Source organism: Panthera leo, chromosome E1 (assembly GCF_018350215.1).
Source record: "Panthera leo isolate Ple1 chromosome E1, P.leo_Ple1_pat1.1, whole genome shotgun sequence".
Taxonomy (NCBI): Eukaryota; Metazoa; Chordata; class Mammalia; order Carnivora; family Felidae; genus Panthera; species Panthera leo.
This window is the reverse complement of record NC_056692.1, coordinates 54,341,207-54,363,770: the sequence shown is the minus strand read 5'-3', so window position 1 is coordinate 54,363,770 and position 22,564 is coordinate 54,341,207. Positions and strand designations below refer to the sequence as shown.

Below are 22,564 nucleotides of genomic sequence, written 5' to 3'. Positions count from 1 at the left end.
GGCAGTCCTGCCCCCTGGCGTCCCTGATTCCGGCCCTTCCCCTCATCCCTCAGGTTTCGCGGGAGCAGCACGGTCCCCTGGCTTCCTGCTACTCAACGTGTGGTCCTCGGATAAGCGGCATCGGCCTCGCAATGAAGCCAAAAGCACACAGCCACCTACACCTTCCTGGTGGTGTTGGGGCTTGGGGTCAAGGGGGGGCGGTAGGCAGGGCGAGGACGGGGCTGGGTGGGCATACCTGCTGGAAGGGGCTGCTTACGCTCTGACTGCAATATAGGTAGTAACGGGTCACCTCTGCAAGGCAAAGGCGTCGGCATCAGGCAGGAGCTCACAGGTGACCGGACCGTCATCCATCCTCAGTGGCCAAGCCAACCCCCAAACTCCCAAAGGAGGGCGCTTCTATGAAATGGCCCAGAGGTCCAGCTGGACCTGAGGTTGGGGGGTGGGGAAGGGTAGGGGACTACAGGGCCGAAAGGTACGGTTCGCCGTAGGCCTGGTCTGAGTATTTAGAGCCTCTCTTGACAACACAGGGCCCGAGGGGGGGGTTACCTGTGCGGATGTGGTCCTCTGTGATGTTCAGGATGAAGGTGTCGGGAGCTGAGCAGAAGTCACTGGTGCCCTGAGCCAGAGAGAGACGGGAGGGTGGAGGAAGGTCACGACACCGGGGTCCCGGCTGGAGTCAGGCACCCTCGGCCCCAGCCGCTCGGACCCCTCTGCTCAGTCCCGGGTGGAAAGCAACAGGCAGGAGCCAACTTCCCTGGGCCTGAATCCTGGCTCTGCCCCTTCCTAGCCCGGTAAGTCTGGACAAGGGACTTACTCTTTCTGTGTCTCAGCTGCCTCGTCAATAACACGGAGAGAAAAGCGCTATCCACCTTAAGAATTAATCTATGTAAAACACCCCGGGTGTTTAATGACCCTGGCTTGGTCATTAAGCATCTGACTTTGGCCCGGGTCACGACGTCCCAGTTCGTGAGTTCGAGCCCCGCTTCGGGTAAGCCCCACTTCTCTCTCCCTCCCTCTTGCTCTCTCTGCCCCTCATCCACTTGCACCCTCTCTCTCAAAAAATTAAAATCGATCGGGGCGCCTGGGTGGCTCAGTCGGTTGAGCGTCCGACTTCAGCTCAGGTCACGATCTCACGGTCCGTGAGTTCGAGCCCCGCGTCGGGCTCTGGGCTGATGGCCCAGAGCCTGGAGCCTGCTTCCGATTCTGTGTCTCCCTCTCTCTCTGCTCCTCCCCCGTTCATGCTCTGTCTCTTTCTGTCTCAAAAATAAATAAACGTTAAAAAAAAAATTTTTAATAAAAAAAAAAAAAAAATTAAAATCGATCAATCAATCCAACACCCAGAAAAGTGACTGGCGGACAGCCAGCACTTGGCATTGTTACTGCTCTTTATTTCTCAGTGCCTGGGATGGACCCGAGGGGTCCGTGAACCTGCAAGACGTGTGATGGGGAGTTCCTGCACCACGGCCATTGCTGACCTCTGTTGTAGTTTTGTCTTGCTGTTACTAAGCCCCACATGCTTTTGGGGTGTCAATCTATGAAGCGTCCCCCGCACTCTCTTCCTAAAGGATTCTGTTGGCATCGGATCCATCTCTGAGCCTTTGGGTGCGGGTTCTGCTCAGGATAAGATGTGAAGGGGGGGGACGGAGAGTTAGACTACGGGGCTCCAGGCTCTGCCACTGACGAACCCGATGGCCTGGGCCCCCCAGCATGGCCCGGAGAGGTGACCGCTAAGGGCCCACGGACTGTATGGGGCAGGCCGGGGGCCCTGGGAGAGGGAGCAGCCAGGATGGCATCCTCTGAGCCAGGCCTTTCCCAGGTCCAGCCTGGGGGTACGGTGGAGCATTGGGTAAAGGAGGCCTCAGAGTAAGCTCTGGTCCTCCAACCTGTTCCTAGGGGCTCCCCTGCTCCAGGGAGTGCTCCCCGAGCAGGGACCCATCCCCACAGCCCCCGCACTGCTGGTGCCCTGCCCTCCTTCAGGAGCAGCTCCAAGCTGGGGCTTCGTTCATTCATTCACAGAGTCGATAACTACTTATAAAGCACCTATCAGATGCCCTGTGCTGTTAACACTAGGCATGAGTATAGTGGCCAACTGCATCGTGGTACTTACAGGCTTTGGGTAGGGCTGGGGAATAAGATGCCCCTTTACATTTTTTTTTCTTAATGTTTATTCATTTTTGAGAGAGACAGAGCGCAAGCAGGGGAAAGAGAGAGAGACGGAGACACAGGATCGGAAGCAGGCTCCAGACTCTGAGCTGTCAGCAGAGAGCCCGACGCCGGGCTCGAACCCACGAACCGTAAGATCATGACGTGAGCCGAAGTCAGACGTTCAACTGACTAAGCCCCCCAGGCGCCCCTAAATGCCCCTTTAGATACGGAGCTTCCACAGGGACACATCTGTACATGCCCACGTGCTCATGTGCCCACACACAGCCACGTGCTCAGGACCCTGGGAGAATTACTCTATATGCAGATCACTAAAAGTATCAATCAGACTGATTTGTTACTACCCATCAGAGCCACAGCACCAGCAGGCCAGGGGGCACCCCTACCCGGTCACTGGAGTGGCAAAGAGGGAGGAGCCAGACCTGAGTGGGGGATGGGAGGCCTTGGGAAAGATAGAGTGAGGTTGCCATCTTGGCCTGGGTCACCTCTGCCCCGTGCAAAAATATGGGATCCAAAGGGGGACAGGAGGCCCCCTCCCAGCCCACTCAGGCCTGCCTGCTCTTCAGACCCGAGTGAGGATTCAACTTTCCTGTCCAAGGAGACAAAGGCCCACACGTGCATTATTCACACAGTGGGGATGGGGTGGGGGGAGGCAGGGGGCACTGGGCACGGGTGGGGACTGAGCACCGGAGAAGCCCAGTGTCCAGCCCCGTTGAGGCAGCTCTGGAGAGCACAGGTGACGGTCTGAAGGAGTCCCCCGGTGCCCCTCGCCTGATGACACAAATGCACAGCAAAGCAACGGCGGCTACTGCTTACTGAACATTTCCTGTATGCCCCCCCCCCCGCCCCGGGGGTTAACCAGCCCTTCTCCTCCTCTGGAGCAAGTGCTATCCCTTCTCCCCATTCCACACTCGAGGAAGCTGAGGTCTGGGGAGCTTCAGTAACTTTCCCAGGGGTCCTGTTGGGAAGGGGTGAGGGGGGGCCGGCCTCCCCCGGGGTGGCGGGATTTGCAGGGAGTGTTCTGCTCAGCTGCCCGCTGGCGTCACCCAAAGCCCAGAGCTCAGTTCCCCCAAATTCTACTCTGAGCAGGTTCTCGGGGGGTGGGGGTGGGGGTGGGCAGAGCTCCTTCCTGAGGGAGGTCCTCTCTCGGGGACAGGGAAGGGACGGGGAGGGAGGAGCTCGGCGGGGTCTGTCCTCGGCCCCACTGGCTCAGAGAAAGGCGGCCTCCCGGGGCAGGGCAGCGGGACCACACAAAGGCTCCCACAACAGCCTGCCTCCCGCGCATCACCCTGCTTCCCATTACCATGCAGCAGGGCCCACAGCCCGCTCAAAGGCGCATTCAGCTCCCTCACAGCACTCCCTCACACAGGCCTGACTCAACAATTGGGGAAATGGCCTTTCTCGCCAGAACTGGCAGCCCAGGGCGCCCAGCTGGGGGATTAAACCGCCTCTGGTCTCCCCGAACACTGAAGCCCAGTGCCAGGGAGAAGCCCCCGCTGGGAGGGAGCTGTCCCCCAAAGGGCAGCTCATGGCGGCAAGATGGAAGCTTCCGCTGCTTCCAGAAGGCAGAGGCTGCCCAAGGGGCAGGATGGGCCCCCGGAAAGCCTGCCTTCTGCAGTCTCCCTGTGCTTACAGTTGTCCCTGGAGGAGAGGCTGTCGGCCAGGCAGCTGTGCATGTGGCTCGGGCCAACAGCCACTCCCCTGGACTATGTACCCGCTCAGCTCCTGAGGACATCAGAATGCTCTGGAGCAGGACCTGGGCCCTCCTATCCTGCCCTTGCCTGCATCTGGAGGGGACCCGGCCCTCGGGACATAGGCTCCCATCTGCTTTTTCTCTCTCATGCCCAAAGTGGACACTGCATGGTGGGGGCAGGGAACAAAACAGGAGACACGCACCTCCTCTCCCTTCCGGACAAGCTCTGCCAGAAGTTGCTATGAGCTAAGCAGCACCAGGGGCCATTCATACTGTGGGCATCACGGCGGCGAAATGCCCAAAGCCAGAACGACTAGCCGGCCCCCAAGTCCCTGGGCAAGGCGTGAGTTTGGGGAGAGGGCTTCCAGAAGGTGCCCTTGACCATTCTTTTATCCCCAGGTAGCTAGGGCAGTACAGACGCACGTCAGGGTCTTAGTTTGTGGCCCCTGAATCAGGCAGGGATTCCCTGAAATCCCCCCGTCAATCCTGCCTGCCCCCCCCAACTCTCACGCTTACACACACACACACACACACACACACACACACACACACACAGCAATGCACCTCCATGGCATCCGTTCACACGAGGTCACAGTGATCTGCCTACAAGTCTTTCTTCTGCAGGCTGAGACCATGTCAAGAGCAAACATCATGTCCTCCTGGTCTCTGCATCCCTGGGCACCTGGCACGAGATGCCACAGAGCCAGAGGTCGGTGAATGAATGATTCATGCGCACAGCTTAAATTGAGCGTTAGGTGTTTAAAGACCAAACATACCTACATAGGAAGCTTCCCCTACCTTGTGTGTTTCTTTTTAGACATTTTCAGGCACCACATCCAGAAACATACACCATTGTGTTTTAGGCTGTGTGTGCGAGTTCAAGGCAATGGGCCGGAAGGCAAGCTAAATGCCACATTCCACATTCCCGATGCCCAGGGAAGCTGGCCAAGCAGTGTGCTTCTGAGGCCGGAGGCTTCTCCAGCCTGAGGTTGAGATCCCGCCCATCCCCACCAGACCCGGTTAGTTCTTCACACCCAGAGAGGTCGCCTGGCCATCCCAGCTTGGCCTTACTAGCAGTGGCTGGGATGCTGGAGTGGGCCAGTGGGGCGGGAAAGGGATCAGGCATCTTATCTTGGTTCTGCCCCCAAATACCTCATGACCTTGCGTGAGCCTCTTCCTTTCTCTGGGCCTCCGTCCCCCCGGGAAGGGCAAAGGGGCCGGTGAGGACGATCCAAGCTCACTCAGTTCAGGGATTCTAGGTCAGGGACAGAGACCAGAAGCTGGCCCTGCCCTGGGGGCTCTGGGCACGACACATCGACATGCCACCAGACAGACAGTCCTGGTCGGACCACCCACCTCCCCCCAACCCCGAACTCACCACTGCTGCAGCTGTGTCGGCTGCCAAGGACGTCCAGCTGAGGAGCAGAGCCAGCACCCCACAGCACAGCATCCTGGGAGAGGCACAGGCACAGGCTGGCAGGCGGGAACACTGAGGGCTGTCACCCCACCAACCTCCAGTGCCCTTCCTCCTCACCACCATCCTGTCGGCCCTGAAACTCTTGCAGTGGCCTCTAATACCAGCCTGCTGACTGCTGGGAGAGAGGCATGGAGGCCGGAGCCCTGGGCCGAACAGGGGACCCCTAAGCCCCCCCCCCGCTCCCCGACAAATTGTCCCTGGCCAGCAGCAGAGTACGAGCCATGAGGACACAAGCTACGAGGAGGTGTTGGTTAGAGACGGCAGAGGCTCTAAGGCTTGGGCCACATTCCTTCAGCTGTTCAGCAGACAGACCCAGGGATGGAGGGGGCCCAGGGAGGAAAGCCCAGTCCTCACTCCGTGTCCAGATGGTAAGTCAGTGGCTGCTGTCTCCCTCGACTGGGGGCTGAGGAGGGGTCGGAAGGTGGCTTCAGGTTCTTGCCCCCCACCACACCCTCCGAGGCCGGCCAGGCCCCCATCTCTCTCAGACGGTGGCACGTCACCCCCGATGCTTGCCCGGCTCTCTGGCCCACAGACGGGGATACTCACGAGGCCAAGAGACCCCTGGAGCGCCTGGCCAGTCCCAGGCAGGCGACGAGGCAGATGAGCAGGTCCAGGATGAAGAGGAGGAGGTAGGAAAGCCATCTGGGTGGACAGGTTGGGACGGTCAGGGGGAGGTACTACCCCACCAGGGTCACCCCACCTGGTGCCTAATGGAGAAGCCTGCACGGCAACCCCGAGGCCCCCCTTGACAAATTGCCTCAGGCCAGCAGCAGAGCACGAGGCTGTGCCCCCTACCCTGGATAGGAAGCACCAGTGTGTGCAGCAGATGGGCTCTTCAGGGGCTCCCGGGGCTGCACCCCACAATTCTCCCTGGACAAAGGGGCCACCCTCCCCCGCCCAGGCCGAGGGTCTAAACCAGCACTGACCGCTAGAACTTTCTGCAGTGATGGACACGTTCAATCTCTGCACTGCCCACTGTATCTGCCCCTGCCCACGCGTGCCTCCGGGGAACTCGAGATATGGTTTGGGCAGCGGAGGAGACTCATTTCTAACCTTAGCTGCTTTTGATTAAATTATATCCCAGCGAGAGGCCCCTCGCTGGACAAGGCAGGTCGCCATGGTCTCCCTGCAGCCCCCCAGCAGGCACATCTTTGGACCCCGGTTCCTGCTGCTTCGAGAACTCTCACCAGTGTCAGATCACAGCTAACATTTATGTCCACAGATCTAAGAAAGCCGCTAAGATGCCGCTTCTGTGATGAGGGCTCAGCCTGGCTTCCCATCGTCCCGGCGGCCTGGGATGCACCACTTAGCACAGTTAGGTTCATGTAAGCAATATTTGTGCCATACCCTGGGTTTAGTGCCAGGGGTGCCTGAGGCAGGGGGCTCGTTTCTAGACCACCAGGGAGCTTAGCAGGGGGCAAGGGAGCCCCAGGCTGGGTCATCTCAGGGCACCCCTCACTCCTCAGGCCTTTTGCTCCCACCCAGGGCTGCACTGATGGGGACAGGCAGTCACACACTATTTGGGAGACCCTGACAAGCTGCCTCCCTCCTTTAAGACTCAGTTTCCAAACCTTTACTGCTGGAACCTTCGTCTCTCAGGGCTGGATGAAAAATTAAATGCTCACTAGGGGCACCTGTGGGGCTCAGTCGGTTGAGCGTCCAACTTTGGCTCAGGTCATGATCTCACGGTTCGTGGGTTCAAGCCCCGCCTCGGGCTCTGTGCTGATGGCTCAGAGCCTGGAGCCTGTTTCAGATTCTGTGTCTCCCTCTCTCTCTGCCCCTCCCCTGCTCACACTGTCTCTCTCTCTCTCTCAAAAATAAATAAAACATTAAAAAAAATTTAAATGCTCACTAAATGCAAAGGTTAATAAGGCATGTCATCGAGGGATTTCAAAGTCCCCGCTTTCCTGCTTCTCCAAAGCATGGGCTGAGGAATCCAGAGCGTCCAAAGTCCAAAGGCACTGATCCAATCCTAAGCAGAGCCCCCTAGTTCCTTTCGCTTCCAAACAGGATCCCAAGGGGGTCCTTACAACCGAGCGCCAGCCTCACCTAGCAGCTGAGGGACAGACAGAAGGGGCTTCTCCAAGCCCCCGCAGCGGGAACGCTTTTGATCATGATTATTTCTCTTGATGCAACAGGCAGATAAACTCATGGACCCCCTCCTCTCCAGCAATGATTTGCTGCTTCACCAGCACCGTCAGGAGGCTGAGAACCCGTGTGAAGCATAGGTGGGAAGTGGCTTCCAGAGGGAGGAGAGAGCATGTTGAGGCCACCAGGCAGCCAAGGGCGCTTCTTCCCGCCTCTGGGAGTGGAGGCTGAGTGCCGAGAAAGGGGGCTAAGCAAGACCCCTGACTCTCTGCACAGAGACGTACAGCAGCCTCGGGTCTCCCAGGACTGGAGCTGGGGTTTTGGAGCAAGTGCAGGGCCCTCCCTCCACCGATGAGCCAGTTTCCTGAGAGTCAGGACAGGAAGGAATCTCAGGAACGTCACATGTGAGGACCCCATTCTGCAGATTGGAAAGCAGACAGAGGCCCGCGGGAGGAGAGCCTGGCCCAGGAATTCTGGACTCTCCACATCTGTGAGTCTCCCCGCAAGAGACATGGCCAGGCACCTCTCAACATCCTGGTTTCATGTTTCAGTCCTAAAGGTTTCTTATTACCTCTCTCCCTGCTCTGCACATCAGCGGAAATCAGGTTAGGATTGCTTCTGTCACCCTCCATGATCGTGTTTCAATGTGTTTTCTCTGTATCCGCACCTCGTGTTGTAAGGAATTCCTGGAAATAGCTCTGTGGGGCGGATGTGTTTTCCCAGAGGGGCCCAGCGGTGATCCGGGATGTGTTTCTAACCAAGAACTTGGCTCTGGAAGGAGCTACCCAGGCCTTTACTCCCAGAGCTCTCCCGGACCCGGCCTCCGCCGATGCCTTGGTCACACCCCTTATAAGCCTCTCGAAGAGGCTTGGCTTTTTATGGTCTCCAATACTTGGCCAGGCCGTGGCTACAAGTGCTAAAAAATATTTGCTTAGCTGGATGGCTGTGCTTTAGAACCATCTGGAAAGAGAAGATGGGGAGTCTGTTCAGAGGAGAAAGCTGGTTAGGTCGAGGAATACGTCCTCTGTTCCAGGGAAGTTGAGGCAAGGGAAGAAATGGGCAAAGAGCAGGTGAAGGAAGGGACAGAACACGATGGTTTCCAGGGGCCATGCATGGGTGCTAACCTTGGACTAGGCCGTTTCCACCTCAGCCTGAGCAAGGGGGCTGGGGATCGGGGGTCAGAGGGGACCCTTCGGTCACCCACACTGAAACAGGTGATAAGCTTCATCATGATCTTTCCTCCCTTTTTAATGAAATCGTCTTAAAAAGAAGCCCCTTTCGATACGTAAACTCTGACTTATTTCATCTTTGTCGTTACCGAATGCCCACACAAGGCCCTTGGGTGTACAAGGTCCTGTTCCATATCCGCTCACAGAGAATGGCAGGGTCAAAGTGGACACCGGCTTTCCACCTGCCCCCGAGCCCCCTGACCAAGGTTCCAAACGTTCGGACAATGAATGGCCCTCAGGTCACGGGACTAATCGGATGCCACTGTTTTAGGTCACAGGTCACAGCCAAGTCCTTAAGAGTCGGGAAGTTTCTGTGGCTTGGGAGAATGGCAGTTTGGGATGTGAGGAAAAAAAAAATTGGTGGGAAGCTGGATCCGTGATATCCTGGGGATGCAGGGGCTGGATGGGCTGCAGGGATGAGTGGGGAGCGCCAGTGGGGGCTGGGGACTTCATGCGTTTCTGTTGACAAGGTCTGGCTTTATCCTACCCCAGGGGAAGGGAGAGCCCTGGACTGGAGGTCCCGCCAGAAGCATATCCTCTGTGTTCTTGTTAGTCAGTCCGGGTTGGGACTTTCTCATAAAGGAGAAATGAATCCAGAAAACCAGTGTAAATTGTGCAATGGGGCGGCGGTAAAGGCTCTGACCTAATGCCTTGAGGGGGAACCAACACATTTGGGGGCGGGGGTGGATCCCAAGAGCTGCTGTTTGCTCTTCAGGACTCATTTATTCATTTCGACCCAGGGGCTCCCTCCGTGCAAGGTGCTGGGCCCTGGCGGCACGGCGAGGCGCACTTTGTGAGTGGAAGACTCAGGCGGGGAGCTACCCAACGCCAAGACTGCCGCCTCCTTACTTGGCTCTCCCCAGAGTGACCTTCACTAGATGCTGCACGTAGAGGGAGGCAGCCGGTCCCTGGTCAGCTGGCCTGTGTCCAGTGCCTTAACTCAGGATGGGGTCTGGGAGGCAGGGGAGACACAGACGGACGCCCCAAGGTTAGATGATGTAGGTATGAGTTTGTACAGCTGGGTGTGGCCAAGGTGGGGTGCTGCCCCTCAGCCCCCCATCCCTCGGGCTCTGCATTAGTGAAGCTAGGGCATCTCTGCCTTTGCTAAGAAGTTGCCATGAGGGGGGGCGCCTGGGTGGCTCAGTCGCTTAGGCAGCCGACTTCGGCTCAAGTCAATGATCTCACAGTTCGTGAGTTCGAGCCCTGCGTCAGGCTCTGTGCTCTGACAGCTCAGAGCCCGGAGCCTGCTTCGGATTCTGTGTCTCCCCCTCTCTCTACCCCTCCCCTGCTCATGCTCTGTATCTCTCTGTCTCTCAATAATAAATGAACGTTAAAAAAGTTTTTTTTTAAAAAAGAGAAGTTGCCATGAGAGGAAGCTCTATGCAGGCGGATAGGCCACCGTCTCCCTGACCCCCTGCACCCCTGTGGCTGAGTCTGCAGGTGTAGGGAAGCCTGCTCCGGAAACCCTGGCCGGCGAGGAACCTATAAAGCCCTTACGTCTTACCCAGCACCAGCCAGGGAGAATGCTGGTCCCGGAGGAGTCCCTGGAGGCCAGGCCCAGCCTCCAGCGCTGGATCCTGGCACTTCACGGCCCCTTTGCCCCTTTCTGGGCCTCTGGGCCTGCCCACATAAGGAGGCTGCTTTACATGACCACCACTCAGCACCAACACCCCTCCGATTTCAGGCATGGCTTCTTGAGGCCTTTGGGTGGGGAGTCCCTGCCTGGCCCCCAAATGCAGGCTGGGCTGAAGGAAGACGCACGGCCCCCGCTGCCCCCCGCTCTCGCCCCTCACCTGTAGTACTCCACGTAGCCGGTCTCGTCGGCCAGCTCGGTCAGCTCTGCGGTGACCTCCCTCCACGCCGGCAGCCCCGACAGCTGGACAATGATGTTGCCCGCCATCTGCTGCATGAACTTCAGCGTCTGGATATAATCACCCCGGGCAGCCAAGATCTCACTGAGCCGAGCTAGGTGCTGCTCTAGGTCTGCCTCCATCTTCTGGGTGGTTCCGGATACCTGGGGAGGGGCCGGGGTTGTTAAGTCTGGCCTCCTCGGGTGGGAGGAAGCTGGAGAGGTAACAACTATCCTGACACGAGCAGGAGGGCAGAGGCCCCGATCCCCCCCCACCCCCCCAGCCAGCCCTCACGTCCCTCCATCTGCCGGGGGAGGGGAGGCCCAACCTGGCCTTAACCAGGCCCCGGGCTCCCAGATGGGGAAACAAACAGGAGAACCTGTTTTGCTTCCTTGCAGATTCTCTTAAATCTTTGAACATCTTGGAGGATCAATTCTTCTTTTTTTAGACTGAGGAATAGAATATCTCACTGAAAAATTCCTCTGTTGCTACCTGACTTCTTGTTCCTACAGTCGGATCTCTGAACGCCTCACAAGAGGAAGGCTTTGTCGTGGGACCCAGCAACAGCTCCCCGGGTGTCCCGGGCCCGCATGAAGGCAGAACAATAGCACTTTGAAATGACACAGACGGACCGATCCTGCCTCCCGATCCTGCCTCCGAAGAGCCTGGCCAAGTGACAGGGGGAAATCGGGGCCCGCTCTGAGGGCTCGCACACCCGCCCCTGCTGCGGCTGTCCAGCCAGGTGGACGGACAGGTTCCCTCTCTCAGCTGGGCCTCGAGGGCCCGGAGCTGGGTGGACCCTGCAGGAACAGCTTTCTTTCCAAAGGCACAGAGGGAAAGGCGATGGCACTGACTGTCCTTGGCTTTCAAACAAGAAGCACAAATAGGGTCTGGCTCAAACAGCCCGGACTCAGGGTTCCCGCTGGACCCAGGGACGCAGCCTGGGGACCCCGAGCTCGCCCCCGCAAGCCTGCTCTGAGCCCGCGTGCCAGTGTCAGGGGGAAAACTCTCTTGTGGAAACTGGTTGGCCAAACCAACAAGCAGAACCGGCTGGAGGGCAGAGTGTGTGCTAATCCTCCTGGGGCCGCCTCAGCTCCCCCAGGTCTGGAAGGAAGATAAAATGCCAGCAGAGGGGGCAGAAGCTTCCCAGAGGACAGGCCCATTAGGTAACACTCCTGGCCACCAGCGGTGGGGCAACTTTGTGGCTTTTCGCATCTGCGCTGCTCCATGAGCTTCGGGTTCCAGAAAAGAGAATGGCCCTCTTTGTTCCCCTTTGTTTTGTTTTTCAACATCAGTGGCTTGTTCCATTTTCCGGCTTGCTCTCCGTTCTTACAAGTTGGGTAAGGACTAAGAGGTACCAGACGGCAGAGGTAGTCTAAATTGGGCAGTTTATAGCTTCACACGGAAGAAAAAAAAAGACATACAAGCAGATTCTCTAACTATCACCCTAATAAACTCTCTGTTTCAATTCAGTAAGATCCGCGTGTAAGTGTTTTGTCCAAAAGGCACTATTACTAAGAGCCAAGATTAGGATGTGTTTTATATTCCTACATGATAGAAAACCGGCTTTAGAGCAAAGGGCTGCTAAAAATGATCTGTAAACTTTTTCTGTAAGATGATTTTTTTTCTCCTTCCATAGCTCCGTAGCTTTAACTTCTTGATTTCTTAAATCTCTTCTTGGCAAAAGACAAAAGCCGGGAAAACATCTGCCAGGCCCCTCGCTTCCCTCCTGATGTCCTCCCGAAGATAACAACAATAAAAAAATTAAAACCACAACGTTGATCTGCTTACAGCCCTGCCCCCTCCCCATTCCCCACTCCATTCCATTCCTCCTCCATCCCCCGGCCTCAGAGGGTGACACGAGAGCTCCCAAGGAATAGGGACCAGGGACGTCTCAGAGTTGGGACAGAGTTCTCCCCCACCTCGGTGACGAGCTCTGTGAACAACAGGGGACAGATGGCTCAGCTCCCTGGGCTGGGCTGGGGTTGGGGCAAGCAAGCAGGTATACCCCCAGATGACAGAACAGTCGTCCCTGGCCCAAGCACCGGCTGGGTGATCAGATGCAAATTCTCAGCCTTGTGCCAGGCCCGCAAAATCAGAAACTCTGGGGAAGGGCCCAGCACTCTGTGTTTATCAGGCACTCAAGTTTGAAAACCTCCAGAGGGGAGGAAGCTTCTCTGCTTAATGAGGTTTTCTAGAAGGGCAGCCGCATCAGCGGGCAGAGGGGTACAGCCTCTGCAGGTGGCCACGAGCCCCCCCCCCCCCCCCCCCCCCGCCGTCTCAGATCCTGAAGGGAGGGGCTAAGACCAGAACACCTGGGTGCAGGTTCTGGTTCCAAACACACTAGCTTCAAACCCTGTGCCCCGGATTCCTCACCCAGCGGCTGCCATGGGCTTGCTGGGGCTCTAAGGAGACAGCCCAGAGCGGCCACACTGGCCACTGGAACGGGTGGCTTAAGTCTGAATCGGCCAGGCTCATGGGGCCCTTATTTTAAGCTGAGACTCTGAGGGGTCAGAGGTGTGCCTGGTCCCCTGGGTGAGTCGCTGTAGCTCAGGCTCCCTTCACTGGAGGAGAGAAGGTAGATGAGGGGCACTGGACGAGAGAGAGGAAACCCCTGACCGGCACTCCCAAATGACCCTTTCTGACCACCCCCCAAATCAAAATGTGCGGCTGACCCAGAACCCTGCCAGGCCTGCCTGAGCCTTGAGCTGCGGCCCCCACCCACTGGGGTCCTCAGAGTGGAAGGGTGCAGGGGTGGGACTTCCGATCCAGGAAAGCCCTGAAGGGTTCATCTTGCTCTGGCCCAGTTCTGGCTGCCTGACCTGTCCTTGGAGTCCTGCCCTCCCTACTCCCACTCACCAAAGCCTCCTCTTTCCTTCACAGTGATTACAGGAACATATATAATTACAGTAATTATAATAATGGCACTCATTATCATAGTCACCCCATCTGGGGGGACTTTGTAGATTACCGGGCACTTTTCATCAACATTATCTTATTGAACACCATTTCCCTGATGTAGGCCTTCACCCCTTGGATCTGGGGAGCCCTCCAAAAGCTGCTGCTTCCCTTGCAACCCTTGGGACCCAGTATGTGGGGTGCCTACCTTGAGGCCCAAACCAGCCTCACAGGCCCTGGCAAGGGCCCAGAGCCCTGCCTTTCCACAGGGCCCCCCGTGGGCTCACCCAGAGGAGGCAGGCGGTGGTCCTGCACAGGAAAGAGACAGCTCCCAGCTGGCTGGACCATCACAAAACCCTGGGGCTCCTGACCTCAACTTTTAGACATGGTGCATAGAAGAGGGGCTGACGTCCAGAGACACACAGAACCCTTCCCTTTGGGAACATGGGGGAGTTTGGAGACGTGGGGCTCGCTGTGGAATGTCCAAATCTGGCCTGGAGACTCAGCCCTCGGGGCAGATGGGCCAGTCTAGGGGCTTGTTCCCAGTTCCTTTCGTGTGTATATTCTCACCTTACAGGACAGGAAGAACTGAACCTTTCCCATCAGGATGGCCCTGGGATTCTCGATCTCAGTCCCCGGCGGGGGGAGACAGGGGCCATTCCTTATGGTGGGCACTGGTCAACTAGTGCAGGTCATTTCTCTGGGGCTTCCCCGGGCAAGGGACTCTCCTTTTGGGGCTGGGTTCCTCCTCTAGGGGGAACTGGTGCTGTGGGTGGAGACAGAGGGGGAGGCAGAGCCTAGAGGCAGTAACCACGGAAGCCCTTTCCCGCTAGGGTAGAGGTGGGGTGGGGGGCCCAGAAAGTGAGGACCCCTCCCATGCCTCTGGGCTGGCCAAGCTGTGTGCGGCCTCAAGGCTGCCCTCAGCCCCACATCCCAGCTGCCCACCCTCGCCCCACAGAGCTGCCTCTGCCCCATGTCTGGACGACTCAGTCTTCCAGGGATGGGTTCTGGTGGATGCAAGGGGTAGATGGACAGGCGCTGCAGGACAGGTGGGTCCTGGTCTGGCGTGTGACCCTCAGCTCCCCAGAAGGGCTCTCTCTGAGGCCAGAGCCACGCCAGCAGCCTTCCTGGGTGCTGTCTCTTTAAGGGGCACCACCCACCCCCTGCCAAGGGCTGCTGAGGGATTAAGGTCTTAGAGGAGCTTAGGGAGAAGGAGCGGGCAATGAGGTCGAACCCTCTTCCAGAATTGGGTCCCAGGGCAATGTCCAAATGCTCTGGCTGGGGCTGGACTTTGTGGCTGTGGCTGCCCAAAGACACGACCTGGCTGTTGGCTGAGGTCACCCCTCTGCAGGGGACATGGTCCAGAGGGGACTGGGAGCAGTGGGGATGTCCAGGGACTGGCTTCCCTGAAAACTGTCCTTTAGTTTTCTACCAGAGCCTGGCTCCTAGGGGCACGGGGGCTCCCTGGAAACCGGCCCAAACACCTACCTGCTGCTTACAGCAGAGGTGACAAGCACTTGGAGGCCAGGGGGCCAAGGCCAGTGTTTGAGAAAACCCTGATCCCGTGGCTCGGCCTCTCACTCAGGCCAGGGGCCCAGCAGAATGGCTGTGGCCCTAAAATTCCAACCCCTTCTCTGGCAGCCCACCCCATCCTCCACCCTGAGCCCCAGCTGGACGCCAGAGCCCAGAGGACACCTCGTCTTCCCACCCCTCGGGGTGCTTCACTTGGTTTTGAAGCGTTTCACACCTTGACATCTTCTGGACCTCACGGTGCCCTGTACGGAGCATTTGAACTGAACATCAAACACCATGGGGCTGATTGTCCACGTTCAGGCTCCCCTTGGACAAACGGGGAAGTGGTCAGCCCTCCGGAAGTGAAGAGGATTGGAGTCCACGGCCATCTCCGTGTCCTCCCAGGACCCGGTCAGCCTTTCTCCTTTTGTCCTCACCACCCTTCCCTGCCCGAAGAGCAGAAGTTGCCTGTTTACTCCCAGCAGAACCAAATGCAGCCCCAAGGGGTGTCCGCTCCACCCCCCCACCCCCAACCCCCGAGCCAAGCTGGCCGGGCCGTGACTGGGGCCCTTGTTCTGAGCACGCTGACCTCACGGGCTGCGCCCGGCCTGGCCAGTGCTGCCCGTGAGCCTTACCAGTGCATCTATCCCCGAGAAGGTGTGGTTCGCGTTGTCCAGGGAGTAGATCAGCTGGTACACCCCGTCATTGGTCTCGCTGTTTCCATAGAAACCAACGCCCACCGCGGCACTAGAGGCGAGACCCCAAGCAGAGTCAGAGGTGACACCCAGAAGAGAAAGTTTTTTGTTTTGTTTTTTCAAGCACAGTATTTTTAAGAGCGGTTTTTGAGTCACAGCAAAGTCGAGCAGAGGTACAGAGATTTCCCACATCCCCCGTGCCATCGAGAACACCTGCACGGACACGTCATTATCACCCAGCGTCCACGGCTTACCCTAGGGACCACTCTGGGTCTGGAACGTTCTGTGGGTTTGGACAAACGTATGACACGTATCCACCGTGACGGTATCCTACGGACCGGTTTCGCTGCCCTAAAAATCTGTGCTCCACCTATCCCGCCCTCCCTCCCCGGCCACCCTGATCTTTTCGCTGTCTCCACAGCTTTGCCTTTCCCGGAATGTCATATGGTTGGAATCAAACAGGCTGCATCCGCTTCAGACTGGCTCCTTTCACGCAGTGCTATGCTTTTAAGGTTTCTCCACGTCTTTTCATGGCTTGATAGCTCATTTCTTTTTAGTGCTGACTGACAGTCCAGTGTCTGGGTTTACCCATTCACCTACGCAAGGGTACCTTGGCTGCATCCAAGTTTTGGCGATTACGAACACAGCTGCTGTGAACAGCCGCTCCTTTTTGAGTAAGGAGCTCTTTCCTCCCCAGGGAGGGAGGGGAGGGAGTTCCGGCAGGTGAGGGAGGTGGGGGTGAAGGTTCACGGCCACCTTGCCCCTGGCCTGGCTGACCAGCTCTACAGTACATTTCCTTTAGGCAGAGAATACTACTGCTGTCTTCAATCTGGCAGCTCCAAAGCGGGGAAGGTCGCTGGCCTGGCCCTAGGGATTCTGCTGCTCCCCAGGTGACTGTCATAGGGAGGCTCGGGGGACCCCTGAGGTCTCTCCTGAAACCTCCAGGAGCTGGGCCTCCCTCCCACCATCCTCTACCCTTTTCCCCTGCTTCCCCACAGCACCCATGGGGCCGCCTGCCATACTGAAACCTTCCAGCTGGTAGAAAGTTCCTTCTGACATGGAGCGGCGGCCCACATCCTCACGACGTGCACCCGCTGGTTCTCGACCGTCCTGGGGGGCGGCCCGGAAAAAGCCTCCAATCCTGCAAGACGCCCCTCGGGCATCAGAATGTGGCTCCGTGTCGTGTCACCTCTTCCCTCCTGCTCTCCAGGTCAGACACGTGCCCTCCAGACCCCGGCCCACATCATCACTGTCCACCAGGTTCAACCCCTCCAACCGGTCACCGGCGCTCCTAACCACGGCCTGTGGGTGAGGCACCCACGGCCAGGTGTCCGCTCGGTTCCGAGCACCTGGGGGGCTAAGCCCCGGCAGCCCCCCTCTCCCCACCGCCGACCCCGCGGCCTACGGCCCCCCCCACCGGATCAAGCCTGCTCTCCCCTCCTGCCTGTAGTGCCGCTCTGATTTTCGTTTTGTTTTAAGCAAAAGCAGAACTTTCAATCTGTCCTTGTGAAACCGCATCTAGTTGGTTTTGATCCAACATTCCAGCCGGGACACATCATCTCACATCTCGCCTACATCATGTGCCGGACTTCGTCCGACCTGAGCCACTGGGGGTTCACTGTGCAGCCTCCGAGATCTCACCCAGAACAAACACTACCTCTGGGGGGGCGGGAGATGAATGCACATGGGCATGCACTTACGTGTTTTGTTTTCTCCTTAAAGAGGAAGGATCTAGGGAGACTTCACAGAAACCTCCTCCCAGGGCGGGCTCAGCCACGAGCTCGGTATTTCTCGGAAAGTGGCTCGTGGACCACGGGACAGAATCACCTGGAGCGCCTGTTAGAAGTGCAGGTAAGGGGCACCCACCCTGCGCCCACCGTGTCAGTGTGCTCTGAGCACGTGCATTTATTTGACAGCGAAGTCCCTACCGCTTCCTCTGAGTCACACACAAACACACACACACACACACACACACGCTGGCCACGGTTTGCTGTCCCGCTGTGTGTTCTGTTCATTCAACCGCATGTTCAACCAGCTTTCATTCCAGTTCACTGCACTTAGGGGCGCCTGGGGGGCTCAGTCGGTTCAGCGTCCGACTTCGGCTCAGGTCACGATCTTACGGTTCGTAAGTTCAAGCCCCTGCATCGGGCTCTGTGCTGATGGCTCAGAGCCTGGAGCCTGCTTCCGATTCTGTGTCTCCCTCTCTCTGCCCCTCCCCTTGGGCTCTGTCTGTATCTCTCAAAAAATAAATAAACATTAAAAAAAATTTTTTTTTTTTTAATTTTTATTATGCTCGGAAAAAACACCTTTTGTTTGCCCCTTGCGTTTCTAACTTTCTCCTTTAGTCACCTGCGTCATGATCTAGTGTTTTCTGGGGATTTGGCCTGAAGCCAACACCTTTCCATCTCTTGCTGTTTTGGGGATTGGAAGTATTCTACTTCTCTGCCTTCTCCTAGTCCGGATTTATCGGAGCTGGCCCAGGAGGGCACCTGGTCTTCAAGACCAGAAATGGCCCTGGCTGTTCAACGAGGGCCTCCCAGCTCCCGCTGGGTGTCATGGGTCCTGCCTGGGCCACGTGGACCATTCTGCTCGAGGAAAGAGACAGAATAAATGCAGTGATGGCCCTGCCTATCTTTCCCAGCTATAAAATTACTGTCTCCCAAACAGAAAAACACAAGGAGCTCTCCTCATACCCCTCTTGATGTTTTGGGAACCTGCTGCTGGTACTTTCTTCTATGGATTGAATCTCCTCTCTTCTCCAGGATCCTTACTGTCAGAGCTCAACACAACATCTCCCCCCAATCCCCCCAACCTCACCTTGTACCCCGCTACTCCCGCTTTTTCTACTCCCCACCCCCCCTGACTCTACCCCTCCGTTCCTTCCAATCTGAGCACAACCCCAGTGAAGGTGACTGTCAGCCACTCTACTTACCGCTGTTCCCCAAGATCCCCGTAGCACCCCCACCCCAGCCCCGTCATCTGCTCTCTCTGCTCTAGCCTCACTGGCTTCTTCCAGTTCCTTAAATGTCCTGTGCTCCCTCCTGCCACAGGGCCTTTGCATGCACTCCTCTTCCTTCTGGCTGGAAGTACCTCCTCCTACCTTGCCCCCCACTTTTGCCTGGTCACCCTATGGATCTTGGCGTCCATCACCCAGCAATGCCCGACTCGAGTCGGCCATCCAACTTGACGCTTGTTCCTTTCCTCCGAACTTACTTCTCAGTTTGTAATTTAGTTTGTAATTGTAAACAAGTGTGTAATTCTCTGTCTCTCCCAGTGGACCAGGAGCCACAGAAGGCAGAATTAGAGCCTGTGCTCACCGCCGGCTCGCTCTTGCCTGGTGCAAATAGCATGTAGAATTTTGAAGGATGAGTCACGTCACATTTCTGTTCTGAGTTTTCCTTAAACAGCTGGTAATTATTGCTTATTGGGATTGACCCTCGTAAAGTCATTCTCACTGTTCCAAAGTATTCTTCTGTCATTTGTAGAGGTTTTTTTGTTTTTTTTTTACTCTGAGTTCCCAGAGAGGGCTCGCTGTGTGGTAAGCACTACAGTTTCCTTCACTGTCTCCTGCCCCCTGCCCCCCTCCAGCAGGCGGCCTTTATTCTGGTTACTTTGTGGGAGCTCCTCTCTGCTGGGCGTCAGACTCGTCTTTGAACTCCTGACTCAGGCAGTTTATGATTTAGGACCCGGCTGCACGTTCCCTGCTCTCCCCCCCACCCCCCCACCAGCCCTAGTGCTCAGAATGTTGGGATCATTGCTACCCTGCTTCCAGTTCCTTCCTTCCTTGGCTTGGAGGACCCTTACGCTGCAGGCGGGACGGGACGTGACCATGTTCTAATGGAGAAGAGACCACAGTAGAGAAGTGAGGCTAACGGCCCAGGATCACTGCGTCCCGCCCGCCTCTCATCCTGCCGCTGAGGCAGACAGCTAAGTCCCACTGTGGTTTTTGGATACAACGGACACTTGGCAATGAGGGTCTCTACGCCTTGAGGGTGACCACCCCCAGGAGCATCTCAGGGTGGATCCGAGGCTTTTGGAAAAACCTCTGTAGATACGAAAACAAGAAACATACAAGCAACTCCCGAAAACAGACCCAGCGTGTGTGTGGACACTGCCCGGGGGGTGCGGGCTCTGGCACGGAGTTGGAAACCCTCATGCGCCGTCTGAAGGCACTAAGAGCTATTGATCTCTTGAGAAGATGGAATTGATGGAGACTGCAGCCAAATTTTCTCTGAGCTCGCAGACCAGCCGGGAGGGTACTGCAATGCAAACAGCAGACACCCCCTCCGTCCGGGAATGCCGTCTGGCAAACTGCTCCAGGAGCTGCCGATGGCGGCAGGCACGTGCCCGGCCAGGCCGCACAGGACTGCACCAGGACAGAGGCGCACTAGGGAGACCCCCATCACCACCCCATGAATCCAATTCCCTCTGCTTCGCAAGAAACGCCTTCACCCTGTGAAGGGCTCTGCCATCAAGGTACCCGGAACTCGGTCGGGAGGATGTGGCCAGACAGCGGACGAACCCCTTGGGGTTTGGTGAGGGGCTGGTGGTGGAGGGAGAGGGTACATGGTCTGCAAGGCGGCACCCAGTGCACACAGGGACACTCACCAGCAGACGAGGCCGGCCACCACCGCCGTCCAGGTGACACAGCAGGAGTTGCGCCGCTTGGTCTGTATGGCCTCGTCCCGCCTGCAGCAGCATGCACAGACCACGTACGTCGCGAGGAAGATGAGGTTCAGGCCCAGGCAGACGGCGGCCACCAGCCCCAGGAACATCAGTGACTATAGGGGAGATGCCTGGGGTCAGCACTTGGTCCCAGGGCAGGTCCGGAAGGCGCCCTGCCCCGGGGCCCTGAGCTCCCACTCGGGCTGTGAGTGTAGGAGCCGTGACTGCACGTGGTCGGTCACCCATCCTCTCCTCTGCCCTTCCTCCCTCCTCCCACAGTTGAGGGTCTCGCCCTGTCCACACGGGGCCTGGCACCGGGGTTGGGCGGGGGGGTGCGGGGGCGGATGTGAGGGAGAAGGAGCTGGGCTGAGGTTGGTGGCTTATGCACCTGCATGGAGATAGGGACCAAGCCCTGCCTGATGAGCAGCCCTGAGATGTCCAAGAGACAAGGCAGGAACCGCCAGCTGGCAGTGGGGGCTGCGGGTGCTGAGCTGCGTGGCTGGGGGACAGACAAGGAGGGGGACATCCCCGGGGGTCCGAGGGCCGTGGTCTCCTGGAGGACACAGGGCTTGGGCAGGATGTCTCAGAAGCCAAGCGGAACCTGGGCCAGGGCCAGGAAGGGACGTCTGGTATATCTGCTTCCTCTGAGCCTTGTTCTAGATGCTGGGGTCCCTCCAGAGAAACCAGAAGCCAGGGCTGTGCTGGAGGGGGAGGAGAGAGGTCAGAACATGCACCCAGGGGGTCCCTTTCACTAAATCCGTAAAGGGATAGATGTCCGCCAGGTGCCAAGGGCAGCAGGAAAGCCCAAGATTCTGAAGCCCGTCTCAGGCCAGCCGAGCTCCTCGGGGTCCTGCAAAGAGAGCTGCCGTCTGTCAGGCGGCCCGGAGGCACTCCCCTCCTTGCCCTCCAGTCTCTTGCTTCAGCCAGATGGACACCAGATGGCCCCAGGATTGGTGGCCGCCAGCCAGGGCCAGACCTGGCTGTAAGTCAGGCTCCTGAGCTGACAGCCTCACCCTGCTCCCCACGTGCCCCCGGGGCGGGGGGGGGGGGGGTGGTGGTTCCTGGTCTGGAGTCCCCTGCCCTCTAGTCCGGGCTGGGACTGTTGGGCTGGGAGCCCAGGACCTCCTGGTCTAAGGTGGGAGACCAGACTTGAGCAGGGCCATGTACCCATAGGAGACAACCCTGAAACACAGAGGCTGGGCTCTGCTGTCCTCAGGCTGGGGGCCATTTTCGGCGGGGCGAGGGGGGAGGGGAGCGGGGGCTCAGAGAAGTGAGGCACCTGCTGGGTCCGCCCTGTCTTTCTCTGCTTGGCTGCTTGGCCCTGCGAGGTCTTGGGGACCCTGATTCCACCTGCTCAGCCCGTCGCCTGCACCTGCAGGCTTCTGAGCCTAGGGACAAACGGCCAGCGTGGTGGGGACAGTCCAGAAGCGGGCAGGGGCAATGTCTCATTTGGGAATGGGGACGGTGGAGGGCGTAGTGTGGTTTCACCTCCACCTGGGAAAAACACATCACTGCTGTTGCAGGAACTCGCCTCTAGGCTCGCCTCCCTCCCTCAGCAGCGTGGACGGTAAGCCCACCTGCAGGCAGCTGGGAAGGCCCAGTGGGTCTGAACACATCACCCCTGCAGAAGGGTCCCTGCAGTCCTCAAGGTGTGGCCGGGCACTGCCTGTCCTGTGACTGATCCGGGAGGCCCCCACCCAGGTGAGACAGTAGAAAGGAGCGGCCCCCTTCCTGCCCCCAGCCCATTTGTCCTCACTAGAGGGTCCTGCAGCCCCGGGCCAAGGTGAAGGGGGCCAAGGAAGACTGGATGTTAGGGGCTCACTACTCAAAGTGAAGTTCACTGACCCGCTCAACATGGGCCTCTCTTAGAATGCAGAATCTTGTTAGAAATGCAGGGTCTCAAGCCTCGTTCTGCACCCTAGTGAGTCAGAACGGCATCTAGGGATGGTCCCAGGAGATCTGTATCCCGCTCAAGTCTGGCAGCACTGATGAGCGCCGACAGACTTTTCTCAAACCTCTTCCAGCAGCTTAACGTTTGCTTCAAACATGCTTGCTTAGCGGAGCCCCGCTATTCAGGGCCTCTTCTCACTGAGGAGTGGACCGAAAAGCCACGCTTTGTCCTGGCCACCCTCTCGCAGGCCCCCGAGGCCCCTCTGCTAAAACCCAGGGATCCCCTGACCAATCTGCAAACCGCTGCACAACGAGCATATGCCCACAACCCAGCAATTCCGCTCCAGGATATTTGCTTTACAGAAAGGAGGGCCTGTGTCCCCACAGGATACGGACATGAACGT

At 57.9% G+C, this 22,564-nt stretch overlaps 1 protein-coding gene across 2 annotated transcripts in view; it reads right to left on the bottom strand.

Annotated features, from left to right (window-relative positions):
- The window catches only part of TTYH2 (tweety family member 2), a 38,169-nt gene that overhangs the window by 10,734 nt on the left and 4,871 nt on the right, over positions 1–22,564 (bottom strand). Inside the window, exons 2-8 of one of the 2 annotated variants that reach the window (XM_042916329.1) lie at positions 20,214–20,386; positions 15,546–15,657; positions 10,444–10,664; positions 5,880–5,975; positions 5,235–5,307; positions 547–616; positions 236–291 (exon numbers count right to left, since the gene is read on the bottom strand). In XM_042916329.1, coding sequence (XP_042772263.1) covers positions 236–291; positions 547–616; positions 5,235–5,307; positions 5,880–5,975; positions 10,444–10,664; positions 15,546–15,657; positions 20,214–20,386 — 801 coding nt within the window. The remainder of the gene's footprint in view (positions 1–235; positions 292–546; positions 617–5,234; positions 5,308–5,879; positions 5,976–10,443; positions 10,665–15,545; positions 15,658–20,213; positions 20,387–22,564) is intronic. The other variant, XM_042916330.1, reaches the window with a different exon arrangement.